The 22413-nt window shown below is 45.8% G+C and overlaps 1 protein-coding gene across 4 annotated transcripts in view; it reads right to left on the reverse strand.

The window, feature by feature from the left end:
- LOC146334066 (lysine-specific demethylase 4B-like) overlaps window positions 1-22413 on the reverse strand; it is a 365953-nt gene that overhangs the window by 46851 nt on the left and 296689 nt on the right. For all 4 annotated transcript variants that reach the window (XM_084824982.1, XM_084824984.1, XM_084824983.1 and 1 more), the window contains one exon: window positions 685-1178. In XM_084824982.1, the coding sequence (XP_084681108.1) occupies window positions 685-1178 (494 nt within the window). The remainder of the gene's footprint in view (window positions 1-684; window positions 1179-22413) is intronic.

Here is a 22413-nt window from a genome sequence, read left to right on the forward strand (position 1 = left end):
CTAAGCTAGGAATGCCGGTGGGAGGAATCTCCGTCAGCTGTTGGCCCTGGGAAAGAGGAGCATGCTCCTCTCCCAGGAGCGACTGCTCTTCCTCAGAATCAGAACTACTCTGGGATTCTATGGGCTCAGTGTCCACCCTAACAGGGGGAAGAGTTCTGGGGCTGGCAATGTTGTATTGGCTACATCAGGGGTGAGGGTAGCCTGTAGTTGGACTGCAACTCCCATCAGCCCTAGCCAGCATAGCCAGTGGTGAGGGATGGTGAGAGCTGCAGTTCAACATCTGGAAGACCACCAGCTGGCCATCCCTGCTCTATGCAGAGCAGTCTTTGACCACCTGAGGCCCTCCAGTTGTGTGGAAGTACAACCCCCAGCATGCCCCAGCCAGCAAGTTGGGAGGTGTAGTCCAACACATCTGGAGGGCACCAGGTTAGGAAAGGTTGATGTAGAGACACCATCCCATCCTGCCCATGAAATGGTCTAGCAGAAACAGATGGCATCTCGCTGTGCCTCCCACCCATTTGGGACACAGTGGTGCTGCTCCCTGCCCACTGAGCTTGGAGCTGGGGGTGGGGGGGCGTGGTTTTAAAGGAGCAGCATTCTCCACATGGGGAAACCCTCAAGAGCCCCAATCTGGCTCCTTAACCATGAAGCACCCATGACACAGGCCCCACCCCTTAACGCTACCTGCAATGTACTGGGCTCGGCAGTCCCGTCCACATTCTCCCCCTCGCCGCTCTCCTCCTCCTTCATGCCAAGATCCAGGGGGGCCACTGGCTCCGTTGTGACAAAGCGCTCAAACACCTCCTGGCAGGACAGGCGCTTCTTCTCCAACAAAGTCTTCTTGCACCGCGGAACCACATAGAGCATGGGAATAATGGGCCGCTGCTTTGACTCCTCCTCTTTTCCGCGGGCTTCGGGGGACACGATGTCGAGAGCAGGCATGGGAGGGATGCTTTCTTCCATTGAGAAGGCCTTTGTGTGCTTGGCCTCAGGGCCCCGCTCTGCAGGCAGGCCCTGCTGCCACCCTTCCTCCTGCATTTGGAGATGCTGCTGGGGGAGCAGCAGTGGTGGCAGAAGCTGGTGCAGTGGGAGCGGAGGAGGCTGGGGCAGGGGGTGCTGCTGCTTCTTCTTCCGCTCGCCTTTTACTTTCGGGATACGGATCTTCGGCTTGCATTCTCCTGTTTCGACAAAGAAAGAAGGTCAGGTCCAACACGGCTACTGCAAAAACCGACTCTTGGCACAAGATTCTTCTGCCCACCACTTAATCAGACAAATGGAGGGCCGACAAAAGTTCTCCAAAAACAACCCCACAAAGGGGGGGGGGGGAAGCATGCTTTATCTTCCACCATTTATTCTACTTTCGCTGGAGCTGGGTGAGAAGCTCTACCCAAGGGTGGGCAACCAGCAGTCCTACGACTGAATCTGTCCCTCGGCCTAACTTCAACAGCCCTCTGGAAGCCGTTAGTTCAGGCCTCTGGCAAGAGCAATCTGTCTCTCCCTCAACAGCCTACTGGGTGGGGAGGAAGGACAGGGAGACAGAGGGGAAAAGGGGGTGGCAGAGAGAGGGAAAGAAAAGGGGGTGGCCATGCCCGCTGCAGGCATCCGGACCATCCAACAGATTGCCCATGAAGGAATGCAGTTCCTGGCAGAAAAAGATTAGCCACACTTGTGAAATCCCATTGGAAGTTTGATCCATTCCTCTCTGGCTTTTCAATGACAATGATGGCAGTAGTAGTGAACAGGTTGTTATTATTATGAAACACGTAAAGAGCTCAGCCCAGGAAAATAGATAGGAGACAAATCCTGCTCTCAGACTCACAATCCAGTCTCACCAGACACTACTTTCATCTCTTCAAGCACAACTATGGGCTACAAAATGGGCACGCTGCTATTGCTGCCTTCTATGGAGGAAGATGTCCTTCCTGCGGCAAACAGAAGCACTCTGAGAAAGGAAATGGTTCAAGAGTACAGGCCCGTTTTACGTAAGAGCTGTTGCGCACTTTTTGCTTCCTCTCTCAGTCTGAACAGAACAGAGTTCTTAATGTGAATTAAGGGCTGCTTAAAAGCTAAGTGGCAGTGTATCCAAACATGGCCTAGTGCAAGCTGAGAAAGGGGAATGCTCACTCTTGGCCACCGAGGGAATGGAGAATGAACAACATCTTGGAAATGGCTGTGAAGGAGTTCTAAAACTGAACAGACAGTTGGCAGAAACATGGCCCAGATTTTATTTAAAAACACCAAAATGTGGTGTTTCCAGATGGCCTAGGTTCACTGTAAGAAGCGCACTAAGAACAGTGAAAGTGGAGCCCCAGCTCAGCGCCGCCTTCCAGCCAGCAGCGGCCACTCCATTAAAGTTAATTCCATTGCATGCTGGGCAGTCAACAAAACTTGGGAAAGGAGGAATCAAACACAGCCCCCTAAATCACATCTCTGCCAAACAGCCTCTCCAGCAAGGTGTTTGAAGGCAGCAGCAGCTGCTCAGGACACGAATCAAAGCAGGCACTGAACTGGGGTCGATCACAAAATGCCTTCACAATATTGGTGACTGCAATGTGTTCTTCTTTCAATCCTCGCTCCTCATCTCTTTCCTACCCAACACCCCATCATCCATTTTACCTTCATGCTGCCAACTCATGCTGCACCTTTGTGACCACACACATGCTCCTTGGGCAGATAGATACCCCAATTTTTCCCCATCTAGACAGAAGGTCCCCTATAAAAAAAGAGAGACCTCCCCGCCCCTCTTTGCTACCTCGCCACTTGTTTGCTCAGCATTCCAGGACATCACCCCACCCCACCCCAGCAAAAAAAACAAAACAAATTGCTGCCAGCCCTCAAATGGGTAACAGCGGCAGCTGCCTCAGCTCCTTTTATTGCATTTGTAGTGAATTAATGGAACTTTATCACCTCGCCAGCTTCATGAATAAAGTTATCAAGTCTGTTCAAGGGACAGTAAATAATAGATGTTCCACAGACAAGACGCCACCCCCCAATTTGTTTCTTAAGGGATTGTTTTTCACCTACAAGATGCCTGGACAAGTCTGCCTATAAATGGTCACTCTCCCTTCGGAATAGGGTACTCATGGGGGGGGGGGGGCATGCTGAAAGGAATGGGGAAATTGCAGCCCTTATCAGGAAGATTTATCAGCTAACTTCCCAATCTTGAGATGCTGGCATTAGAGGACAGCCAAGCCTACTGGCCAGGGCTTAACACACTGTGGAAGGGGACCGGGGCGGGGGGAGATCAGATAAGCCAGTGCATAACATGGAGCTCTAAGAAATGATTAAGCCCAGAGCAAGATGAAGCTGTTAAGACTCCCCCTGCAGAAGTCTTTGTCACAACATTTCCCAGAAGCTGATATTCCAAGAGACTTATTTACACCCATTTATTTAAAAACTAGCTGATATACCCGTCATTGCCCAGGATGTAATTTTGTCATAGGCACTATTTCTTAGAAACACATTAAGGTAGGTTTACGCTTCTCGGAAAGGCCCCATGAGAAGGTGAAAAGTTGAATCCACCAGACGTGATTAAAAAAACACAACAATTATAATGAGCAGATTGAATAAAAAACACTACTACAAATGCAAGAGACTGAATCTGTAAGCACTACTACAATATAATCCACACTGAATCTCATACCACTATTAAAATGTTCAACAGAGGCTCCCTTGCTGGATATTGCAGGAACAGGAGAGAGAAACTAAACGCTCTCCACAGTCAGAAAAGAAACCACGAGTAAAGGGGAGGGAACAAACGGCAGCCAGCCAATCCAAGGTGAAGGAAGTCAGAGTGAATGGGAGAGAGACCAATAGAAAGAAAGATGGCCAATAGGGTGACTGGTAGCTGAAATCAGAAACCTGGCCTGCACCAGGACTGAGAGGGCGTACTTTTTAGCAAGGGGAAGTATACACAGAGCAATAATGCAGCCCAGTGACTCCTGTCATAGACTCCGGCAAGTGAGAATGTGAACTAAAAGCAGCAGCAACTCTAGCGCCCAGATGGCAGGCTCAGTGGCCCCTGCAGTGTGATTAGGTCCAGGGCAGCTCCCCCTTATGCCCTGCGTTACAGACGGCCCTGCAGCCAGCCACAAACCCACAAACCCCAAAATCTTCAATTCAGCTACATGTAAAACGCCACTATTTTGCCCCTCATTTTGCAATTGCCTTCTCAATTCCCCCCAGTTCACTCTTTTATGAATAAAGCCCTAAGTCTCCACTCCACTGTGTCATCCCAGACCCTCAGACAGGTGAGCACACACCGCACCACATTTCACATTAGTGTTAATCACACACCACTAACAGATACATCTGGCACTGAAAGGGGTAAAGATATTTAACACTAACTCGCTTGCTCACTGGATACTGCAGGAAGAGGGGAGAGAAACTAAATGCTCTGCGCAGTCAGAAAAGAAACCATGAGTAAAGGGGAGGGAACAAACGGCGGCCAGCCAATCCAAGGTGAAGGAAGTCAGAGTGAATGGGGGAGAGACCAATAGAAAGAAAGATGGCCAAGAGGATGACTGACTCATAGCTGAAATCAGACACCTGGCCTGTACCATGATTGAGAGGGAGTACTTGTTAGTAAGGGAAAGTATAAACACAGTAATAATGTAACCTAGTGACTCCTGCCATACACTCTGGCAAGTGAGAATGTGAAGTAAAAGCGGCAGCAACTGTAGGGCCCAAATGGCAGGCTCAGTGGGCCCCTGCAGTGTGATTACACCCAGGGCAGCTCCCCCTTATCCCTTGCGTTACAGACCGCCCTGCAGCCAGCCACAAACCCACACACAATTTTTGACTTTTATATGTACAGAAGATAATATAAAGAAAAGTAACGAGATCCAGCCAAAAACAGAGGTGTATTTGTGAGCAATGCTTCAAGATAAAGCGGTTTTGGAGGCACCACATGGAAAGCAATATTGAATTTCCTTAGAGAGTCTACTACTGTCCTGAATGAAAAATCAAATTTTTGGATTTCGCCCTGGCCACACAATGTGAGAACATATTTACATTCGGTGTGCTGAGGTAGGGCGGGCGGAATTGACCCCCTTCCCACCCCTCAGCAACTGAAGGAGAACAATGTGCTGCCCTTTATTGACCTCTAAACAGGTTAATTTGACAGCAGGTGGTACATGGGGCTTTGCTTTAAAATCTTCAGAAGACAGAAGAAGTGTGATGCTCCTCATGTCTGCTTGCTAAAGGAAGGGCAGTTTAGCTTGGAGAAAGATGCAACAACAGTTGTCGCCAACTGGCAACCAGTGGGCAAAATTCAGCCAACAACCTAAGAACATAACATAAGAAGAGGTCTGCTGGATCAGACCAAGGGTCCATCTAGTCCAGCATTCTGTTCACACAGTGGCCAACCAGCTGTCAACCAGGAACCCACGAGCACAACAGCACCCTCCCACCCATGTTCCCCAGCAGCTGGTGCACATAGGCTCACTGCCTCTGGTACTGGAGTTAGCACATAGCCATCACGACTAGTAGCCATCGATAGCCTTATTATCCATCAATTTGTCCGATCCCCTTTTAAAGCCCTCCAAATTGGTGGCCATCACTTACAGCTTGTAGTAGTGAATTCCATAGTTTAACTCTGCACTGTGTGAAGAAGCCCTTCCTTTTATCTGTCCTGACTCTCCCACCCATCAGCTTCATGGGATGACCCTGGATTCTAGTATTTTGAGAGAGGGAGAAAAATGTCTCCCTCTCCACATGCATAATTTTGTGCACCTCTCTCATGTCTCCCCTTCCCCTCCTTTTTTCCAAGCTAAACAATCCCAGCTGTTGTAACCTTCCCTCATAGGGGAGATGCTCCAGCCCCTTAATCATTTTAGCTGCCCTCCTCTGCACTTTTTCCAGGTCTTTAACGAACTTTTTCAGGTGTGGTGACCAGAATGGTACACAGTACTCCAAGTGTGATCGCACCATAGGTTTGTATAAGGGCAGCATGATATTGGCAGTTTCATTCTCAATTCCTCTTCTAATTATATCTTACCTGGAATGGGCCTCCCCCATGTCTGGGTCTTGCCACTTTAAAGTGTGAGCCTTAATCCCTTAGCAAGGCTGAGCCATGAATGTCCCACCAGCTCTGAAGCACAGCTTGCTGCTGGGATCCCTCCTCAGCCACGGATTCACTGTGTGGTAAGCACTGGTAAGCTGCAGCCCCTTCCTCCACCCCCTTTGCCTCAGTCCTCCTCCTTAAATCTGTACAAGGGGAGCAATCACAAGCTACATAAAAAAGAATGTCCAAGGAACCCACACGTTGGTGTATCCCTCCCAAAGGTCATCCGCACCTGAACTCCTGGAAGAACAGAGCCAATACAGCTGACTTGATTTCTCTCCATGGGCTGAGAGGAGTCACAAAGCATCTCACATTCCCCTGCATTTCCCTTGTAGAAGAAAAATAAAGGGCAAGAAATGAGAAAATGAGGGTGCAAGCTTTAGCGTTTTTGATTCAGGCTTTACTTCTCGGTTCCACAACCCCTCCGCAGGGGTGGAGGACCCATTAAAATGGTCCGCCCCAGGCGTCTTATGGATCCAAATGGATTCCTGAACGCGCTTGGGGATTCTCTGGGGCATACCAACGGCCACTCGGTCGAGGCCCTGGTGGGTGGCTGGAATGCCGCAATCACTGGGGCATTAGATCAGGTGGCTCCAAAACGCCCTCTCTCCCTGAACAGGGCTCGGACTGCACCATGGTTCAATCCGCGGTTACGAGCTCTGAAACAGGAGGTGAGACGGCTAGAGCGCCAGTGGTAGAAGTCTCGCTCCAAAGACGATCAGACACGGGCTAGAGCTGTATCTTCAGCCTATCACGTGGCGGTGAAGGCAGCAAAAAAGGAATATTATGCTACCTCCATCGCGTCTGCAGAGTGCTGTCCCAGGAGGCTGTTCCAAGTGGTCCGGAGCCTGGTCAGTCCTGTGGCTCCGGAACCACACTGGAGCATTCTAAGGCCTCCTGTGAGGCTTTGGCAAGGCACTTTGCAGATAAAATTGATCAGATTAGGTGTGTTACTCTGCACGCTGTGGATACAGTTAGTGAGCAAGAGGCGGCCTGTGGCAAACTGGTTTTGTGGGATCGGTTCCAGCTTCTTCCTCCTGATGAAGTGGACAAGGTGCTTTCATCTGTAAGGCCGACCACCTGCTTATTCGATCCTTGCCCATCTTGGCTCATTATGGGCTGCAGAGAGAGACTGGGTGAGGGGATCAAGGCGGTGGTGAACGCCTCCCTTGAGGAGGGAGTGATGCCATCAGCCCTCAAGGAGGCAGTGATAAGACCGCTCTTAAAGAAGCCCTCCTTGGATCCTCAAGTTCTGAACAACTTTCGCCCAGTCTCAAATCTGCCATTTTTCGGCAAGGTGATTGAGCGGGTGGTGGCGGTGCAGTTGAAGGCACACTTGGAAGAAACTGATTATCTAGACCCATTTCAGTCGGGCTTCAGGCCTGGGCATGGGACAGAAACGGCCTTGGTCGCCTTGGTGGATGATACGAGGAGGGCTCTGGATAGGGGTGAATGCTCCTTCCTTGTACTCCTCGACCTCTCAGCGGCTTTTGATACCGTTGACCACGGTATCCTCCTGGACCGCCTGGAGGGGTTGGGCATTGGAGACACCGTATTGCGGTGGTTCCGGTCCTTCCTCTCTGGCAGGTACCAGAGGGTAGCACTGGGAGAGGAGGTTTTGGACCCGTGGCCACTTACTTGTGGGGTGCCACAGGGTTCCATCCTCTCCCCGATGCTATTTAACATCTATGTGAAGCCGCTGGGGGCTATCATCAGGAGGTTTGGGGTGCAGTGTCATCAATATGCGGATGACACGCAGCTCTACCTCTCATTCAAATCTTCACCAAGGTTGGCCGTAGAATCCCTGTCCAAATGTCTGGAGATGGTGAGTGGCTGGATGGGGAGGAATAAGCTGAAGCTCAACCCTGACAAGACCGAGGTACTTTTGGTGGGAGACAAGAGGAGGCTGGGGGATGTTGACCTGGTGTCGAATGGGGTACGGCTACCCTTGAAAGACCAGGTCCGCAGCCTGGGGGTCATTTTGGACTCCCAGCTGTCCATGGAGGCTCAGGTGTCAGCTGTGAGCCGGACAGCGCTGTATCAACTCCATCTGATACGGCAGCTGCGCCCCTTCCTTCCCGACCATCTGCTCCCATCAGTAGTACATGCCCTGGTCTCCTCTCGTTTAGACTACTGTAATGCGCTCTATGTGGGGTTACCCTTGAAGACGGTTCGGAAGCTGCAGCTGGTACAAAACGCGGTGGCTCGCCTGATTAAAGGCAGCCGCCGGCGAGATCACATCACTCCAGTGCTGAAGGAGTTGCACTGGTTACCAGTTGTTTTCCAGGCCAAATTCAAGGTGTTGGTTTTGACCTTTAAAACCCTATATGGTTCCGGCCCAGCCTATCTTAAGGAGCGCCTCCAGCAGCACCAGACAGGCCGCTTAACAAGATCAGCCTCGGATGGCCTTCTGTCTGTCCCATCAGCCAGGACAGCTAGACTGGTGGGGACGAGGGAGAGGGCCTTTTCTGTGGTGGCCCCCACTCTGTGGAACTCCCTCCCTAGGGAACTCCGTCATGCCCCCTCTTTAATGAGCTTCCGTCATGCATTAAAAACGTGGTTGTTCAGGCAGGCATTTGGGGTGGGTTAGGGTATTTAAAAATTTTTTTTATGGTAGAATTGTATTGTTTTAAATTGTTTTATGGTATGTTGTACATCGCCCAGAGTGGCTGGGTGACCAGCCAGATGGGCGATTAATAAATTTAATAATAAATAATAAATAAAATAAATATACTAGACCGCATTATTGAAATCCACAAGCTTGCAAAGGAAAATAACAAGGGATGAGAAATATGCTTATAACTGAGAAATGCTGGGTACTTATAATATTTTTAGAAGAAGTACAAATTGTGGTTAGCAACTTGTGAGTCTGTGACAGGCCAGCAGGAAAAGAACAGCCTGGTGCTGATAAACATTTTCTTCCATGACTGTTTGTTCGATCTGTCCTATAACTTGCTGACCCTTCCTTATTTTTCCTAATGATTCAGTTAATTCATATGTTAGTTTGAAAGGCTATATAATACGTTGTTCGTGAATTGTGTGAGAAGAGTCTTGTACTGCAACCCAGACCTTCAGTGTTGCGTTGATTTCCTCCTCAACAACTGTTGAGTGTATTTGCCTTTGGCCAAAATAAAGTCTCTGAAGGAAATATACTCCGAAACACATGAGTGGATTAATTTTTCTACGACAATTTGAGGGCTTGTGTCTGGGATCCCAATACATCCGTGGTGAGCTCCAGCAGAGGTAAGCAGTCTCCCCTCAACAGTTCTGGTGCCAATAAAAGAGGTGAGAGACCTATTTAAAATCTCTCAGGAACACTTGGGGGAGGATTGATCGCTGCTGCTGTAGAGCTGCCAGGGATTGATGGGATCTGAGCTTTGACAGAGACAATCCTTCAGACACTAAGGAAGTAAGGTAAGATTGATCAGGGAAAGGGCTCCAGGAAAGGAAAAGAGGTCCAAGGAAAATGCATGCAAGCAAGGGGAAACTGGTCGGTGAACCAGATCACAGGGTTTGAATACAGGGGAAAAGGCAAGGCAAGTTGGTTGGCTTACCAACAAAGAAGGTAAAAGGGGCTGGTCGGCAAGCCAGTCCAAGATGTGAGTGTGAGGTAAACTGGTCGGCATGCCAGACAGTCTCTAAGGGAAGGTCCGTGTATGTTATGTGCATGAGTGAATGAGGGCATAAGGGGCTAGGAGACTCTGAGGTCTCGACTCCTGGGGCACCTGTCAGCCTACCCAGCCTGCCCCGCCACGAAGAACTTTGGTCTAGCGGTTGAAGACTCGTGTGTGTGTGTGTCAGATAAAACCTTCCCCATGTCCCAGTAAGTCCTGAATGACAGGCTGAAAGGACCCCTTTGTTGTCTAATGTTTAGAATGCTTGAAGGGAAAATATGGTGTGGCTGGACCTTGGAGACACTATGAAAGCCCGTATGATTGCAAGGTAAAGCCTTGGGCTTTATGAGGTGCCATGTAATTATCCAAGCAAGGCTGAGGCAGTGCGTGGTGGCCAGGAATGATTAACCCTTCATATTCTGTGTCCTTGTCCGGAGAGATGGCTATGAGTCAGTTCTAAACAGTGGGGAAAAGTCATTGTACCACTGGTTTTGAAGTGCTAGGGCACCAGTATCACTGAAAAGCTGAGTCTGGTTGCTCTTGCGCCCTAAATTGGCTGAGACATTGGCAGACCCCACAACCTAGACTGAACACCCTCAATAAGCTTTTCCTGTGAGAAAGCCCTGTGTGAAAGTAAGAAATATGGGAGCTGGGAGATCCAAAGGGGTTCCCCATACTAAGAAAGGGAAAGCCTGCCTTTTACATGTATTCAAATTATGGTCCAAAAACTTGCAAGTGGTTAGGAAAATAGAAGTGGTATACCAGGGATAATCCAAGCAACAATTTGCTGTAACTGGGGTAGTTGACATAAACAGGTTGGTGCACCTGAGGGAAACCCTCGAGGGGCTAGATGTCAGAATCCCACAAGACCTGTGGGATGCTCACAATATGTGAATGCATTCTTTGATTGGTATGTTGAGACATCAAAGAGGTGAGATAAGTCCCAGGGAGTGGAGTCTTAAGGACTCCCAAGAAAAACTGAGACCCCAGGGAAAAGGTATTTTTTAAAACCTCAGAGAAAAGCCACAGAAATATAGAGGAGAATTGCAAACAGTGATCACTTGTTATAATTCTAATTGAGCTGACATGAACCAACTCATGTGAGATATTTTGCTCTGAGAAGCACTCACTAGATCATATGTATAAACAAACTGCAAATCAAGAACCAGCTGGTCTTCCGGTTGGAACCAATGTCGCTCTGATAGCATCCCGCGGGCGCTCCCGTGGGAGCTTTCTCAAACAGCTCTTTAAAAGGTTGAAAAACCTTTTCATTCCCTCCTGGAATTAAAGGGGGGGGCAAGGCAACATCTGGATAATATCTTGGAGAAAAGTACCCCCCTCGAGATAGCGGGGGGGCTGGATTCCAGGATTATCTCTCCAGAGCTTTACCAACGCAAAAAGCTGTACTGAGACTCCTATTTCATGGGAGAAAACAGGGCTGACATGTTTCATAAGTGGTAGGCGGCAGTATTGCAACCAAAACTCTCCCCACGACCTGAGTTCGATCCCAGCGGAAGCCGGGTCTCAGGTAGCCGGCTCAGGTCGACTCAGCCTTCCATCCTTGTGAGGTCGGTAAAATGAGTACCCAGCTTGCTGGGGGAAAGGTAGTCACGACTGGGGAAGGCAATGGCAAACCACCCTGCTACAGTCTGCCATGAAAACGCCAGCGCAAGTGGCATCCCTCTAGGGGTCAGTAATGACCCAGTGCTTGCACAGGAGGAACCTTTCCTTTCCTTCTGAGGGATGATTTAAGAAATGTTAATATTTGAGAACATCTGAGGACCTGCAAGATCTGTTTGAGAGAAACATGTATGCGCCAAGGAGAAGAAAGGAGCTGGCATCAACTCCCCCCACACCCTCTGTGTCAAACATTTCGAGAACAGAAGATATAGGGGAATTATTTACTCCGATAAAGACTTTTGAGAATTCTGTTACAACCCCATGAGCTGGAATCTTTAAACAAGCTTTGTTAACTGCTTGTGTTTAGTCTACATGATCCAGGCTAGGTTAGAAGATAAATGATTATACATATATTTGTTTATTCTCTTTCATCTTTCTTTTTCTTCTTTATATTTTTTATTTCAAAATAGATATGGTATGCTATATTTAAATTTATTGTTTGAGGGTAATTGTGCACATGCATTTATATATAAAATATATTACTGATTGTTGAAGGTTTATTTTAAGTTTTATTATTATATAACACTATATTTCTTCTAATTATTATTGTTATTAATAATAATAATATAGGCTACTGGGAATGAACTGTAGACCTGTTTCTTTGGTATAAGATTGATGATATGATATTGAAATGTAAGGTTGTTTATTACATTGTAAGATTGTTAAGGTTATAGATATAGTTTTTAAAATAGAATGGCATCGGAGGCCGGGGGGTATTGGAGTTTAAACTTAATTCTTTAAAGAGGAGGGAGAGGGGGAGGGAAGGGGAAAGAATCTTCTTTTTTCTTCACTTCCTTTCCTCCTCCCTTCTCTTTTTTTCTTTTCCCCTTTCTTTTTGTTATTGTGGTGTCCTCATCAGAATATTGTATTGTTGGGAAATTGTAGCATTGATCAGGTTGTTGGTAATTTTGGTATTGTTTATTTCATTTTTAACGATAAAATAAATAAAAATATATTCCAAAAAAAAAAGAACCAGCTGATCTTGATACTTTAGACCAATTTGTAAACAAAACAAAGGTAATATTCTAGCAGACTATATGGAATGTCTAAAAGACTGTAAAAAAACAGAAGAAACTTGTTCAAAACCTAATAAGGAGGGAGGAAGTAACCCAAGTGCTCCGAGTGCTTTGGGATCTAGTGTAATGACAGAGGATACGGAGGAAGTAGAGAAAAGTATGAGTGGCGAGAATTGTTTGAAATAGCCCAGAAACTGGAATTTCTGGTAGAAGGGAGAATGAGGATGAGGAGGAACCGAAAGAAAGCTTAAAAGAGTTTAGTAAGAGGAGAGAGTTATTGGAAGATGTGAACATTAAAATAAAAGGGAACAGGTCTTGGACTATGGGTCCATCCACACAGAATGTGGACTTGAATCCTACTCCAGCCCCTAGAAGGAAGTTGAGACCAAAAGGGTGGACTGGGATGTAAATATCAGAGACTCTGGTGCTCCCTTTCATGGGGAAACTAGAGCATTTAAGCCTAAGAAAAATGAAACTAAGGGGTTTAGAGCACTACTAAAAAGTTTCAGAGCCGATTTAAATTGCTTGGAGGGACAACCAACTCCAATGTTAATGAAAAGAACTAACAGAAAGACTGTCTCTACCAGGTGTTCCAGCCAGTGACAACAATTAGAACTATCAGTGAGCAAGGAATCTCACAGAAAAGGTGTGATAGATTTCTTGTCATTGCTGGATAGGTGAGTTTCTGTTGTTTGGCAGTGATAAGTAGCCTTAAAAGAAAAGACTATACATATTTATTCAACTGAAATAAGATCTTACCCAATAACAGAAAAATTCATCAGTCTTTCAAATTCAGAAAAAACCAACATGTTTGAAGGAGTAACGTGCCACTCAATTGGAATCTTGCCTTATTCAAGAAATTAAAGAAAGTTGCCTAGAAATGTAAATGGCTTAATCTGAGAGTTATAGTGTAGATGGTGTTTTGTTTTTGCCTTGATTAGGGGGGAAAAAAGAGCAGTTGTTTTAAAGAGAAGTTTCACAGGTTGATTTGAACAGGTTCCTCTTTTCTAAGACATAGTATAGCAGAATGGGGAGGAAAAGGGGGGTTGGGATAAAGGAGAAGTAAGAGGAATGGTGTCTCTTAGCACATACGAAAAGGAAATTGGTTTTACTTTGCTAACTTGTAAGCTCTGCCAAAGAAGGGATGGGGTAGTTGCTTTTTTCCCATTGCAGGAAAAAAATATTATAATAAAATAAAAAAATTATTTTTTATAATAAAATAATAAATTTATAATAATAAAATATTATTATAAAATAAAATTAAAACATAATTGCGTGATTATTGACACGGGATTGATTAAGAAAAGTCATGACTAACGATATTAGCCATCTGCATTGTGTGTTTCATGTTTTGTTTGTGTCTGTATGTTTTGTATTATAAGTATATTATGTTATAATGATGTGGCCATTTCCTTGTTTTATTTTGATATATTCTTTGCTTCTCCACTGGAGGTTGTAACCTATTCCACAAAGAGTTCTTTTTAATGGTCATTTGTGGCTGAACTTATGTTGGGGTGGTGGAGAGTCAGGTGGCTCTTCCAAATATGGGGCGAACTGTTTCTGGTAGAGAGGAGAAGGGAGGATCCTTGCCTGTCTTCCAACTATAATGAAGCACTCCTTTCAGCTTGCAAGGATCAGACATTTCTTTTGGGATTTAAACAGGAGACTCATTGGCTGCTTGCATGACCCCTGGCTGCTTAAGAGGGACATCTGGTTAAAATGTGGTTTACATTCATGTATAGATCAACTGAAGTACCAAATAACCCTCACATGTGAAAATATGCTGCCTGTATGTGCATTTGCAGCTGAAACTTAAGTATCGAATACTTTATTTTTGTGGGAAATGTTGGGGCATGAGAAAAATATGAGCAAAACTTGCATTTGTTAGGGTATGCATCGTGTAAGAATCCAGAGGACTGCACAAGACCTGCATAGCTGACATGGATCTTTTTGTATTATGGAATAAGGTTTATATCATGACATCATGAGGTAAGCAGCCTACTCAGTACCTATCTCAGTTAAGTCTTTACAAATATGAAACCTTGTTTCTTTCTAGCAGTCATATTACTGCTGGCGAAAGCAGTGACCTTTCCACTCCTCAGGCTACTCAAAATTTTACTCTGCAAGAAGGTATTTCCCTCACAGATCTCTTGGCTCTGGTGGACCTGCAGTCTCGGGCCCCACCCGCAGAGAGAGCTCAGTGGGAAAGCAATGGATGCAGTTTGCATCCTGACCACCTGGGACGCTGTCCAGGCGGCTGCTTGGTATTGCCAGTGGTCTTACTTCCTCAACTTAACCAGGTGACCTATCTGATAGGAGGCCTGGGTAAGGGGGGGGGGTGCGGGGGGGATGCTGAAATTACTAAGCAACTATTGGTATGCTCCTGGATTTGCTGGCATAGCCCAGCAATATTGCTAGTCTTGCTCAATTTGCCTATCCCACAATATGGGAAAATCTGTGAGGGTTGAGCAAGAAGCCTATCATTCCCCTGGGATGAATATTTGTAAATATTCAGATTGATTTTATCCAGTTACAAAATGTTGTAATTACCAATATGTGCTTGTGATAGTTGACATGTTTTCCAAGTGAGTCAATTTACAGGCCAAGTCATATAAGAACTGTGTAAAGGCCTAAGAATCAAACAGAATCTATACTGCCCTTACCATCTACAGTCTCTCCTCCATGTTACAGGTAGAGAGACAGAACAGAATCTTAAAAAACAAACCATCAAAATTGTGTGATGAACGAGAGCTCAAATGGCAAGATGCCTTACCTCTAGCTCTTATGAGTATGAGAAGCACTCCCAACAGGGTCAATGGACTGAGGCCACATGAAATCCTCATCACAAGGCCAATGAGAATCCCAGTCTCTCCTTTATGTTCTGAAAAGCTTTCCCTTACGGATGATACCATATTAGAATATTGTAAAGGACTAATGAGATGTGTTAAAAGCTTTCCATTCACAGAACAAAGAAGCCTTGTGGCTACACCTGATTCTACAGGACAAGACCAATGCATCAACCCAGATGACGAGGTGTAAAAGTTTTCCAGAGGAAGAATGCTTTGCAACCCTGGTAGAAAAGCCTGTACCAGGTGATCCTAGTCACCAACACTGCTGTCAAGTGTCAAGGCCTCTCAATGTAGGTCCATGCTTCCCACTGCAAGAAGGTGCAGAGATTTTTCAATGCCAGTCAAGAGAAGGGCACAAAGGACAGATCTCAAGGTGATCTCAAGGACAATCCAGGGAGACCTCCCCAGAAGCTGACGACTTCAGAAGTGGACTGGTGTACCCAAGACTTACCAGGCTCCCGGAAGTACAACAAGAGGTCAAGAAGAAAGGACATCATTGATGGACCCTCTTCCTGACCTGTGTTAGGAAGTTTCAAGGAGAAGGATCCTGCCGGGACTGGCCCCAACCTCCCTGCGAGGGAGGACTGCTCAGGATCTGATCCCGGGGGTCCCTTCCCAAAAACAGGACTGGCCAAACTCGGTCTTTCAGTCCCCCAAAATACCCAGTAGCCACCCTCGTAAGCCAAAGAGGCACTGAAATTAGCACTGAGGTTATGCAGAGGGATCACACCAACTAAAGGTTGGATAAAGGTTTAGTAAGATCAACGTAAAGGGGTAGAGGGGCAGGGAAGAATGGAAGTAGCCAGTTACGCAGAGGGTACAAAGCTAAATCACTTAACTATAAACAGAGATTTTCTATGAACGCGCACCCAAGCCAAAATAATAAAGCTACCTGGCCTGTCCTTAAATGCCTAAGCATGGATCTCCCTGTCTGGCAACCAGCTGTCTGCAGGTCCAGGACCACCAGGATGAAGGGAAGACCCCATGCCTCGACCTCAGCCCCCTTTTAAAGCCCAGCCCTGGCAACCCAGGGCAGATCTCCCTTCAGCCAATCACTGGCTCAGGCCCTGGGTGGGCCGCCCTGGCCTCCGAGATGCTGGAACTCCCCACCAACTCCAGCTGTTGGCACTTCCCAATTTGCGGGGACTGTGCCTGGCCTTGGGCAAAGGGCCGAGGAGCCGCTAAATAACAAACAGTCCCAGGTGGTTACCTCCGACGTGACAGCCTGACCAGATCTTATGGCGGAAAGCAGGCCGTTATCCTTGACAGGAAGGTTGAAGTGGTTGTTCCACCTGGTCTCTGTTTGGAGTTTTCCTGTTTGGACTTCTCTTTATTTGTAGAAGCTACTTTGTGGATTTTTTTTGGTGTCATTTAAGGACCATAATAATGCCCTGCCAATCCGAAGAGACCAGTAAGGTTCCACCCTGCTGGCTGAGTTCAGCAGAGAGCCTAGAGCCAGCTGGCAGAAGACAAAGAGAAGCCAAAGATGCGGACCAAGTGGACATTGTTGATTGTTATGGGTTACATAACAACTAACCCTGCAGCATGGAAATCAAATACCTATGTACACAAGACTCAAGCTATAGCAAATGTTTTTAAGATTCCTCATTTTATAAAGATTAAGTAGTGTAAAATGATTGGCCTGTTGTGACCAATGTGGGAACGTTCAGGGGGTATGTGACCATCTTATGAAGGCCCCCTTCTGAAAATTCCACCACAAGAAGAAAAGATTGAGGCCATAATAAAGCCTCCAGCGATTCAGGGTGATTGTGCTAGTAACCTCTCGCCTGAAGCACAAAAATACACTCTGGGACACCGGTACCAGCTACGTCCTTGGCACAACAGGGAAAAGGATTAGGAGTGTTATTCCGTGCGCTGTCGATACCGTTAGTGAGCAAGAGGTGGTCTGTGGCAAACCGGTTTTGTGGGTTTTGTGGGTTAGTGAGCAAGAGGTGGTCTGTGGCAAACCGGTTCGGAAGCTGCAGCTGGTACAGAACACGGCAGCTCGCCTGATTAAAGGCAGCCATTGGTGAGATCACATCACTGCAGTGCTGAAGGAGTTGCACTGGTTACCAGTTGTTTTCCAGGCCAAATTCAAGGTGTTGGCTTTGACCTTTAAAACCCTATGTGGTTCTGGCCCAGCCTATCTCAAGGAGTGCCTCCAGCAACACCAGACAGGCCGCTCAACAAGATCAGCCTCAGATGTCTCTGTCAGAGAAGATTGAGGGGAGATAGGATAGCACTCTTCAAGGACTTAAAAGGTTGTCACAGGGAGGAAGTCCAGGATCTCTTCTCGATCCTCCCAGAGTGCAGGACACGGAACAATGGGCTCAAGTGACAGGAAGCCAGATTCTGGCTAAACATCAGGAAAAACTTCCTGACTGTTAGAGCAATTTGACAATGGAACCAAGTACCTAGGGAGGTGGTGGGCTTTCCCACACTGGAGGTGTTCAAGATGAAGCTGGACAGCCACTTGTCAGGGATGCTTTGACTTGGATTCCTACATTGAGCAGGGGGTTGGACTCGATGGTCTTATAGGCCCCTTTCATCCCTACTATTCTATGATTCTATAACAGAAGAAAAGGTTCATGAAGAATGAAATTTATGGACCTGGAAACAAAACCATTAGGAACGTTAGGAAAACGTATCTTGAAGATGACTGTTATGATCCTATTAATTTTTGTTGGGTTACACGTATGTTTTATTTTGATTGACTGCTTTTCTTCATGCATGATAAAAAAAAGGCTAAACACACACTGAAACCCATAGAAATGGAACAAATTGTGTTGCAAGAATACCAACAAATAAAGCCTAATGTAGACGGGGAATATGTATAAATCTTGGATATCGTGAATGTGGAAGACTAGGGTGAAATTAATCAGTTTCAAATGGAAAAGTGAAGCTGATCAGTTTCAAATGAGGGAGTGTAGAAGAAAAATAAAGGGCAAGAAATGAGAAAATGAGGGTGCAAGCTTTAGTGTTTTTGATTCAGGCTTTACTATGATTCAGTTAATTCATATGTTAGTTGGAAAGGCTATATAATATGCTGTTTGTGAATTGTGTGGGAAGAGTCTTGTACTGAAGCCCAGACCTTCAGTGTTGCAAGCCCAGACCTTCAGTGTTGCGTTGATTTCCTCCTCAACAGCTGTTGAGTGTATTTGACTTTGGCCAAAATAAAGTCTCTGAAGGAAATGTACTCCGAAACACACGAGTGGATTAATTTTTCTACAACACCCTTCTCTTTTCCCTTTGCCCTTTTTACATGTTTAAATGCCTTGAACGTTTTGTGCCAGGCCTCCTATGTTTAGGCACTGAATAAATACTGTGGTGGTGATGGCATGCCTCCTTCGTAAGGCCAGATTAGCCTCACTCTTTCAGAGCTGTGAGGTCTCAGATGGCACTGTCTTCAATACTGTCGTCTGAACAAATTCAAGGGTTTATTCACAGGTGCCAGAACACAGCCACGGCACACACTTTTTTTTGTTATTACATTTATATCCTGCCTTTTTCCCTCCTGCAAGGAGCCCAAGGCAGATTACGGGGCCCTCCTCCTTTCCATTTTATCCTCACGACAGCCCTGTGAGGTGGGTTGGGCTGAGGGTCAGTGTCTGGCCCGAAGTCACCCAGTGAGCTTCATGGCTGAGTGGGGACTAGAACCCAGATCTCCCAAGTCCCAGTCAACACTCTAACTGCTATGCCATTCATTCTATGTGCAAGAGACCATCACCCACTAAGAAGCCCTTAAATTAGTCATGTCAAGGGAAGATGTCATAGTGAAGGGCTACCAGTCATGATGGCTATATGCCAAGTTCGATGGCGGTATGCCACTGAATGCCAGCTGCTAGGAACAACAACAAGAGAGGGCATTTTGCTACCATGTTGATGCTTGTGGGATTCCAAGGGACATCTGGCTGGTCACTGTGGGAAGCAAAATGCTGGACTAAATGGACTGTTAGTCTGATCCAGTAGGGCTCCTCTCATGCAGGGCTCTCTCAGCTTCCTAGAGGGCAAGCAGTCCCCCTCCTGCTTTTGAGAATTGCCTGGACTCCTAACTCCTTTCCAAGGGTTGATTCACGTAGCTTCATTTCTGTATACTTAATAACTGGTCATTGCACATGTGGCCTGCCTCTATTAAAAAGAAATAAAAGTTCAAACGAATTAAGTTTGGGGGGGGGGGTTCGGGGTGGTGGTACAGTTACTTATAAGGCCTGAGTTAGCACTTGATGAAGAAAATGCTAGCTCTCTATTATCCCAGAGCTCGTGAAGAACAAACAGGGGTTCCTAAGGCATCAACGTAAAGCAAAAACAGCTGAGCCCTGGCTGACAGCAGCACCCCAGCACCCCAAATCTGCTCAGGCACAAAGTTCAGGCTTTCCTGCAAAAGGAGACTCCATCCTACTGATGCTGGCAGTTCAGCAGTTGCCTGTAGCAAGGCTCAGCTCTCCTTTAAAAGCTGTTCATCCCTAATGCTACAATCCATCTCTGCCCTCTTCTATTCTCAAGGCTTCTGGGCTCTGCCCATGCCACTTCTCTGTCATCCCAAGAGACGTCAGCATTTTTCAGGCCATTGATTTCATGCTGTAACTGTTGGCGCTACAGAAGCCAGGCGAGGACCACTCAACGTGTGGCTAGTTCTTTCAAGATAGAGAGGCAGGGAGTAACTTGCTTGGGTTGTATGACTCCTTCGCCATACACCAATGGTCTGCCGCCTCCTTAGCTTGCTCGAGGAGGAGAACAAAGATGTAGGAGCAAGAGGAGTCAGTAAACTGCATTTGCAGTCCTGCATGAACCTGCTAAAAACAAGTTACCAGCTCAGAATTGGCTGTCCACAGAAAAAAGGGGGATATAGCTGGATCTCCATTAAAGCAGAGCTGTATAGAGTAATATTTTTTTAACCTCACCTTTATACTTTAAAAAAGTGCCAAAGGAATCTTGTCAAAAACGAATTCTGAAGCAATCAAAATCCATCTATAAGTTAACAAGGATTAAGCAGAAATACTAGTCAGATGTTCTAAATTCCCCATGTGCTGAGCAGGACTTTGGGCTCTCAGGAGACTTGACATTAATACAATGTGTTTTTCACAGCACACTACTGTCTCTCCACACAGAGTTTGGGAATTACTTGTGTAGAACCTTTGCCAAAGAAACTCAAGTTCTATGACTTGGGGAAAAAAGATCTGCAAAATTGCTTATTATCCTTCTGCTAGCCACTGGGAAAGTCAATGAGCTATGCAGACCACAAAAGTGGCGCCCCTTGACTACTGGAAACCTGCTTATGCCCCTGTATACCTTCTAAGATTTCATAAGCATTGGTCATAGAGTTGTAAGATTCTCTCTGTAGCCATGAGCCAAAAATTTCCAGTTATTTTTTTGTCAATGGAAACTGAGAATTGGAGGGTGCTGCACCTCATTCCAAGTTTCTGTGCTTGTATTACATATTCGTGGAGTGTTCCAAGCCCAGCCCCACTTGCACATTGTTTATGCTTAGTTACCAAAGCTCCCTGTAATCAAAATTCATTGGAATGCAACTGATTCCAAGTGAAGATGGACAATGGAGCCTTTTCAGAATTGTATTTGAGGGAAGCCTTCTCAAGGAAACAAAACATATTGCGCTGGCCCATGTTCTGTGTGACAGTTGCATACATAAAACAACAAAAAAGGAAGAAAAGCACTTTCCAAGTGAGGGGATTGGGGGCTAGGCAAAATGTCTATGGGATGTGCTCCTCACCCTCTCAGAGCCAGGAAGAGTGGCTAAACCCTGATTCCCTTTTGACCAGTCAGAGAACCCGAAACATAGATGTATTTCACCACCCAACTCTTTTTCCTAAGCCACCAATTTTTTGATAGCTTGTAACTCCCATCAGGTTGGCTGAGGGACTGCTGCTGCTGCTTTTGTATTATGTGTTGGTTTTGTTTTGAGGTCTTGGTTGCATTATGTTCTTTGTTATTGCTTTTAGAAATTGGTTGTAGTATTTGTATTTTTTACTGGTTATATTATATGGTTTTATGATTAGGTTGTACTCCACTCTGGATACTTTTTCTAGCAGAACGTGATATATAAATAAAGAAATGATGATGGATTATTAAAATGATGAATAATTAAAGTATTATTGGTTATTATTATTTATCGTCATCATCATCAAAAGTGCGACCTTTGTGAATGCCCATGAGCCTCTCTTGTGTATGGGTAGACCTTTCATAAAAACAAGGAGGAAGAAATTCCATACATTATGAAATCTTTAAGAAAAATGTGTATCTTTTACAAAAGGTTAAGGAAAGTTCTTCCTGTCAAGAAAGCTATTTGGGCAGAATTCTTGAAGAGAGGATTAAAAAAGTAACTGGCTGTTGTAAATTAGGAGAAATTTCACATTGGCAAAGAGGTCCCATCTCTCTCCCACTAGAACAAACAATGCCCAACAAGCATTTTACAAATACATTCTGGAGAAAATAAGCGTGCCCCAGTTTCAGCCCCTTAGAGCCCCAATGGCCCATTCCCAAAGGCTTTATTGAAAGCCAAAAAGAACTCAAACTTTGTACCAGACTATACACTAAGAAAAACCAAATTCTGGTCTGTGGAAAAAAATCATATGATCTGAGTATATCTGCATGCATTTATTCTGTACTGTTTATACTGCTTCTGCTACTAAAATATCGCCAGGCCTTCACCACCACCCCTTCACACACACACAGTCAAATTTATCCTGTTTTTATTGTATGCAAATGGTTCTTAGATCACAATCCACTTTAAGCTTCCTACTTGGAGAAACAGAACACAGATGTTATTAAAAAACACACACCATGTTCAGCATTGCCTGGGCTACAGCTCAAAGGCAGGACACATACTCTGCACATAGAAGGGTCCATTCCTAAGAAAGGGGACCTCAGGGCTGCTGCCTGTCAGACACACTAGTGGCGTACAGTAGTTTCATATGGCTGTATTTTGAAGACTCTGCAGATCAATTGGGGAGGGTGTGTGTGTTGTTTTTTTACCACCTGTAACTTTTAAGTTGTTCCTTCTACACTCTCCCTCTGGAAGGAACAGCCTGGAATCATTAACTGCCAGGGGCCAAAAGAGATGATGCTTGCTCCCACCCCTCAACACATCCCTAATTATATTGTACCTTTGCATGCAATTTAATTGTATGCTGCTTTGGGAAGCAATCTGGGCTGAAAGGCTGGGTAGAAATATA

Source organism: Heloderma suspectum, chromosome W, assembly GCF_057233095.1.
Source record: "Heloderma suspectum isolate Gila_16-S chromosome W, 16-S_ref, whole genome shotgun sequence".
In the NCBI taxonomy this organism is placed as follows: Eukaryota; Metazoa; Chordata; class Lepidosauria; order Squamata; family Helodermatidae; genus Heloderma; species Heloderma suspectum.